This window comes from Echeneis naucrates, chromosome 10 (assembly GCF_900963305.1).
Source record: "Echeneis naucrates chromosome 10, fEcheNa1.1, whole genome shotgun sequence".
Taxonomy (NCBI): domain Eukaryota; kingdom Metazoa; phylum Chordata; class Actinopteri; order Carangiformes; family Echeneidae; genus Echeneis; species Echeneis naucrates.
Window position 1 is genome coordinate 6093418 of NC_042520.1, and position 7022 is coordinate 6100439.

At 39.2% G+C, this 7022-nt stretch overlaps 1 protein-coding gene across 1 annotated transcript; it reads left to right on the top strand.

Annotated features, from left to right (window-relative positions):
- Positions 1 to 335: 335 nt before the first annotated feature.
- spon2b (spondin 2b, extracellular matrix protein) lies at positions 336 to 6486 on the top strand. The gene is made up of 6 exons (XM_029511715.1): positions 336 to 435; positions 1431 to 1676; positions 1931 to 2154; positions 3093 to 3284; positions 3527 to 3713; positions 6162 to 6486. The coding sequence occupies exons 2-6, from the start codon at positions 1442 to 1444 to the stop codon at positions 6338 to 6340; spliced, it is 1017 nt and encodes a 338-aa protein (XP_029367575.1). The 5' UTR covers positions 336 to 435; positions 1431 to 1441; the 3' UTR covers positions 6341 to 6486.
- The last annotated feature ends 536 nt before the right edge of the window (positions 6487 to 7022 follow it).

Here is a 7022-nt window from a genome sequence, read left to right on the forward strand (position 1 = left end):
CCAGGACCCCTGGCTGCATACCCACAACTGCTGAACACATTAGCCAGTTAATGGGGTACTTATAAAGTGTATGAGAGAGGAGGAGGAGACTGGCAGATGGACAGCCAAAGTCAAAGGGCATTAGGGGGGCAGATAAGTCAATCACAAGCAGATACAGAGGCTCAGAGAACGTGTTAAACAACTAGAGGAGGGGAATGGAGCAAGCGAAGGGGGAAAAGGGGGGAGACAACGAGGGAAAAGGAGGGAAAATGGGAGAGGAGAGAGAGGGGTGAACCTCCTGAAAGACATAAATAGGCGAAAGAGGACCTGGAGCATTGCAGTCACTCTTCCTGACAGCCACATCCACTGCTCTCCTCTCCCCTTCTCCTCACCTCCAGCCCTCCTCTCTAGTCATCTGCTACAACCCTTCATTCATCTGGAACCCCGAGAAAACCAGTGAGTAGTCTCTGCACCACACCATCATCTTGTTGTTACAGAAAAGTACCGAGGAACTTGCATTTAAAAGTATGCATCACTGCACATATTAATGGATGCAAGTTGTATATCAGAAAGGCTTCAGATCTTTCATGTAACAGTGCTTTGTGTGTCATTAAAACGCATGAATGACAAGGGATAGAAACTCAGAAAACAAATGGAAGTGCAGATATAACTTCATTTATATGGATTCACTGTATCATGTATAAGAATAAATAGTGTTGAATTAAAATGCAAATATTTTAAGACAAATAGGGAACATATCTGGCTCTAAATTTGTGTTGATAAGTCAGCATGCATAGGACATGCTCCACATAAAAATTATATATATCCCTCAGGGAAACGTTTAACATCATGAAGAACACACATTACCGTCAGAATTATTGATAGAGTTCAAGAAGGGGGCACGATGATTGCCAAGGTACTACGACCTCTCTGGAGAATTTAAATACAGGATAGTGAGGAAAATATGACAAGACTTCCAAACTTAGGAAAGTCAGCTAACATAGCTTTATGGTTCATATCACTGAACCAGGAATGAGGAGTCCACCAGTAACAACAACAGTGGAAAATAAACAGTGAAATGGATTTATGTGAAAATTATTCCCTCTGACTCACATGCCCCACTTGTTAAACAATGATGCTACAGCCAGACAACTCTTCTCTACTTTGCCAATTCAGGCATGCCATGTAGAAGAGCTAACAGGAAAAGTGGAGATGTCAAGTAACTTAACACATCACACTAGTCAAAGTGCACAAGGAGAGGAAGAAATGAATCCTTCATAAAAGAATGAAGAAATCTTTGGCGAGATAATTACATTATTAAAACAAAGACAGCAGAGCAGAGAACATGAAGTTGAATATGTGCTAAGCAGAATTGTAAATGGCAGCTGAATGAGTCAGCATGACAAAAACATTAATGCTCACTTTTCTCCTTATTTTGTATTCCCTGTTAGGCCTCATTAGAATGGACACCACAAAGAACATCCTCACAGTCTGTGAGACACTCTACCATCTAATCATCTTGATAGTGACATTGGGCCAAGGGTGTAATTCAATGCCTGTTCCTACTGACATCCCTATGTGCACAGCCTCAGAAACTGCCCAATATAGCCTAACTTTTACCGGCAAGTGGACTCAGGCAGCTTTCCCTAAGCAGTATCCCGTCTACCGTCCCCCTGCACAATGGTCCAACCTTATTGGTAAGTGCAGAGTTGAGCAGCTTTTTGTACAGATTATTTTATAAGCAGCAGCTTTTAATCAGTAAACTGATTGTTTAAACAAATATTATATGTGGTTATATATGAGGTTGATTCGAACAATGCAACTGAAATGAGCAAAATTATAATCTTATTTGGCACTGTTTTTCTTCTTAAATAGACAAAGCGTTAAATATCCCTACAACATTTTCTAATTGCAAAATCCCTATGATCCTTTCATTTCCCTCTCTCTCTAGGGGTGACGCACAGCTCTGACTACCATATGTGGCAGCGTAATGAGTTTGCAAGCAATGGAGTGAGGGATTTTGCGGAGAAAGGCGAGGCCTGGACACTGATGAAGGAAGTTGAGGCGGCCGGCGAACGTATCCAGAGTGTTTATGGGATCCTCTCTGCTCCTGCTGTAGTGGGAGGGACAGGCCAGATGAACACCCAATTTGAGGTCTTTGCCAGGCACTCTTATGTAAGTCATGCAACAATCTCCAATTTTGGGTGCATCCACCTCAGATGCACAGGCAGGCAGGTCCACTTTGCCATCAAATTAGTTTTCTCCATAAGTTGGTATAAGTAGATCAAATTAAAATGTGCCCAATTACTTGTCTACTGTGCTATGAAATTATTTCTTTTGAGAATATGGTGTTGTGATGTCACGGCAACAGAAACGATTCAAAATGCTGCAAGCTGAAGATAATAAAAGAAAATTAATAAGCAAATTTTACTTTTAACTAGGTTGGTGCAGATCCAAAAATGTTTTCCCTCGTATTTAACATCATAAAGAGAGTTTACAAATAGCAGCAAGCCTAATATATGTCTCAACAAATTATTTCAACCACTGTACTCTGTAGGAGTTGGCTGTTAACATTGTCCGGGTAGATGGCAAAATTGGGTACAAATCTGACAGTATGTTAGGTTTGGACAAGGGACGAGAGAGGTGGGGGAGAAGGGAAAAAGAGAGGCAACACAAGCTTGGTTTGGCAGTTAGAGAAATGGAAAAAGTTTAGCTGGAGATAGATGTTAATCAGCTGGAAATAAACAATACTTTAGCAATGAAATAACAGCACGTGTCAGATGGAAATACATACATACAATTGATATGTTCCATTTATTTTTATGTATATTTTAAGGGTAATACCAAAAATCTCTCACACCATATGTGGAAAAAAAGATGTCAGAAGTCTTTTGGTACGATGCCTGACAGATCTCAAGTGATGTCTGCATCCCCTAAATCAAAAACTCACAAAAGTATTTTTTGTGTTTTAAAAAGACAAGTGAATGGATATGTCAAATGCATAAATTCTTCATACATCTGAATGTTGAAAGAAAGCAATTCTTCCTTTGTGACTTTAACTCACAGCCTTGAAAAATAAATCTCTTTGTCTCTGTCATCTCTATTTCCTGCAGCTGTCATTCATTGTGCGCATCGTTCCAAGCCCAGACTGGTTTGTGGGTGTGGACAGTATTGACTTGTGTGACGGCGACCGCTGGAAAGATAATGTGTCACTGGAGCTTTTCCCATACGATGCAGGAACTGACAGCGGGTTCACCTTCTCCTCTCCAAATTTTGAGACCATCCCACAGGACAAAGTCACACAGGTGGGTCTCACTAAGACGAGAGCAACGTTGCATTGATTCCAAAATCCCAAAAACAACAACAAAAAAAAGTACAGATATTGGTGCCATATTGTCACTTTCTAAATAACCTCTAGTAGCATTGTATCTAAAAATCCAAGAGAATTTATTAGCCGTTGTGGTGTAATGGGTGATTTCTCTTAATCTCTTCTACATGTATCCATTTAACAGCAGCTGTCAATCATCATCCATTTTCCCTCCCATAGATCACCGCTTCCTTCCCCAGTCACCCTGCCAACTCCTTTTACTACCCCCGCCTGAAACACCTCCCACCCATTGCCAAAGTAACACTGACCAGGGTAAAGAAGACCAATCAGATCATCAGCTTGCCTGCAGAACCCACACAGTCCAACCAACTCCCCACAGGAAACGAGATTGAGGACAAGCTCATAAGTAAGTCTGAAGAACACAAATACACAATTTCCACACGTGACTGAAAACTGTCTGACGGACTGTCAAAACTTTTTTTCCATATATTGGGAAAGTACAGCAAAAATGTGATATTATGCTTGCATAATAATAGGAAACCTTAAAAAAAAAAAAAAAAAAAAAAAGATTGATCCCAAACAGCTATTCCCACATAGACCATAAAAAATTAAAGTGCCCTCAAGAGATTTTGGCATGCATTTAGTCAATACATGATTTTAAACATTCAAAAGATACATTTGCTTTGGCGGTGTGGTTTATCTGTTTTCAAGGTGACAAATAATTTAATTTTTGGTGAGAAAATACATATTAAAAAAAATCTATAGCATAACCTTCAAGGAGAAGCTCAAAATATACAGGAATGAAACTGCATTATAAATATTTTGCAAGAGGAACAAAATGGAATTAAATTTTGTAAGAAAAATATGCTGATATATCCATTAGCGAGACCTGCAGTTTAATAATATGCTTGCAATATTCCATCATCACTACCCTGAGGTACCTTTTGTCCCATTCTGTCTGCACTGATTGAATAATACTATGCATATTTAAACAGAAAGAAGATTTATGCTGTATATTGGGTCAAACTCAGGTGTAAGGATTTAACACAATACTAGGGGCTTATGTCTTCTGCTGACTCAAATGAAAGCATTTTCACTCTTAGAGGTCACACACTAATCCAATTACTTCCTAACAGAAACAAGAGAGGCCAAATTAGCAGAGGGCTTCAGAAAATTCCAGGGGCACATCTGGCCTCCACTGGGGAAATCTAAAGATGAGAAATGGAGAAAATGAAGGAGAATTTTAAGAAAGCTATGTAGAAATGTAAAGCAGCGATTTTGACTCAGAATGCGTTACATACAAATTTTTACTCAGGACCTCAATCCATAAATTGAATGTGGATTTACTTAATCTGAGATTGTTGAATTTTAAGGCTCTCAGTAGTCCAGATTAGTGGCAATAGTTACACAGTCTCAGTGCAAAGACGACAAAGGAGACAACTTGGAAAAAAAGATCATGAGCATGTAGAAGTAAAGCCAACAATGCAGTACTTACACAACCTGTGTGACTGATGTTCTCCAATATGACTGGAAGGGAAAAAAGAACCTTTAATAAAAACACAATTTACCACATGAAGTCTAAATAGATGGCTCGGCCAGGAAAAAGACATCTTAAGAGGAGAAAGAAAGAATGAAGAGATACTGTGTCACCCTAACAGTTGAGCTCACACTAAAGAAATCAGACTCAGACTGACTGACTCAGCATCACAGATTACAAGACTGTTCCCCTGACGACCCATCAACAAACAACAACGAGGGGCCAAGAATCATTTGAGGTTTCCTGCCCCGCTCCCAATGCTCCATCCTACCTTTCCAACTGTTTATCCTTCCCTCCTCTCATCCCTTTCATGTCTTCTCTCCAGGACTATGACAAACATTTTTATTTCAGATTACTTGCTTTAGATTCACCTGCTAGATTTTGCAGCACGAAGATAACATGGAATGAATAAGCATTGCTTGGTGGAACATCTTATCAAGTTATCCCTTCTGACCTAATGGACACACAAGATGAACAGAGATGTCAAAAATCAGTCTCAACTTGATGTGCATACTCTACCCCTCCATCCGTCCATCCATGCAGCTTCCGTACCGCCTTCCATCCTTCTGCTTTTCTACTCTTTAGCCCACATCTGGGTCTGTGATATACATCAGCTGTACACAAAGTCACACTAAGGTTGTCTGAGGTAGACTGGCAAGCTCACAATGTTGGAAAGGAAAAGTGGAAGCAATAAAGAAGGAAAAAAAAAAACATGACTTAAAATTTGTGTTATGCATTTTCATAACTTACTTGAAGAATTAACTTGAGAAAAAAAAAGCTTAATTTCCTTGCATTACAGGTGCATTTTTGTGAGGCACTACATCTTTATCTGCGATGGTCGACTAAATAAATGACACTTAGAGGATGAGCTGTACTTGCACAGCTGTACTTGCACAGCTGTACTGTGCAAGTACAGCTCATCCAACACAGAACAAGCACAGTGGGCAAAGACTCAATAAATACATACAGCTATTAAAAAAAAAAAAAAAAAAAAAAAAAAAAAAAAAAAAAAGGTCTGATTAGAAAAAGAATAGCAAAATACAAATGGACAAACTGCATTTTCGAGCTGTTCACCCACTGCCAAGAATCTATAATGAGAATTTATGAGTTCATAAAAAGCTGCATACCGCCATTTACTGGAATATCCTTTCATTATTTTATTTACGTTTTTTAAAGCCAAGTAAAGGTGGCAGAGCAGTGATTTTCATGACTGTGAATTATTATTACTCTATTTCATTCCAAAAAAAACTGTACTTCTAAAGAATGACAAAGCTAGCCTTGAAGTTAATGACACTAAAATGTCCCCTCTCTGTGCAGATACACCTCTGGACTGCGAGGTGTCAGTGTGGTCTCCCTGGGGATTGTGCAAAGGCAAGTGTGGAGAGTCAGGCGTGAGGCACCGCACACGCTACGTCCTAATGCACCCAGCAAACAATGGAGCAGCATGCCCCCTTCTGGAGGAAGAGAGGAAATGCTTCCCTGACAACTGCTTATGACTAAGCCAGGAAAGGAGGCAGAAGAAGGAGAGGAAGGAAAGGAGGGAGAAGAAGGAGAGGAAAGCCAAGAAAGGGAGGAAGGGACGAAGATGGAGAAAGAACAGTAGGAGGTCTGTGTATTCACATGAGGCATAAATATAACGAACCAGAATCCCTCCTTTCCTTCCAGTTAAGCCCACATTTTACTGGAAATTAGTGATGTACTTATTGATAATCTAATTATTAAATTGGATGAGTTACAACAAAAAAAGTTCATCCTCAAGTCACACTCACATCTGCCAGTACTAGAGATGTGTAGTTTGGTAGAATAGCCATTAGACACCTATGCAGTTTTGACAGATGACTTGTGTGGGGAAAGAACAATTCAGTGAATAACTAAAAGCCCATGCTTTGATCCTCACATTCAAGAACCACCACACAAATTTTTTTTTTTTTTTTTTTTTTTTAAGATGTACAGGGAAAACATGATGCCTCCATAGTCCTGAGTTGTACCAGCTACATTCAAAGCCACATTCAAAACAATGTTTACAGTGACAATGTGGTTATTTTCCTGAAGACAAAGAATATATTTATTTACAGGTAGTTTAACCTGTAGTGTACAGTATAGAAAATCTGATAGTAATGATGTGTATTCTTTTATGTAATTGAGATATTAGTTCAACATAGAAAATAACTTTTTGGT

Bases quoted from the DNA above. Each gene is read 5' to 3' on its own strand.
- spon2b (XM_029511715.1), top strand. From the start codon at position 1,442: ATGGACACCACAAAGAACATCCTCACAGTCTGTGAGACACTCTACCAT. The intron at 2,155-3,092 runs GTAAGTCATGCA...TATTTCCTGCAG, and splicing joins TCTTTGCCAGGCACTCTTAT to CTGTCATTCATTGTGCGCAT. The intron at 3,714-6,161 runs GTAAGTCTGAAG...CTCTCTGTGCAG, and splicing joins GATTGAGGACAAGCTCATAA to ATACACCTCTGGACTGCGAG.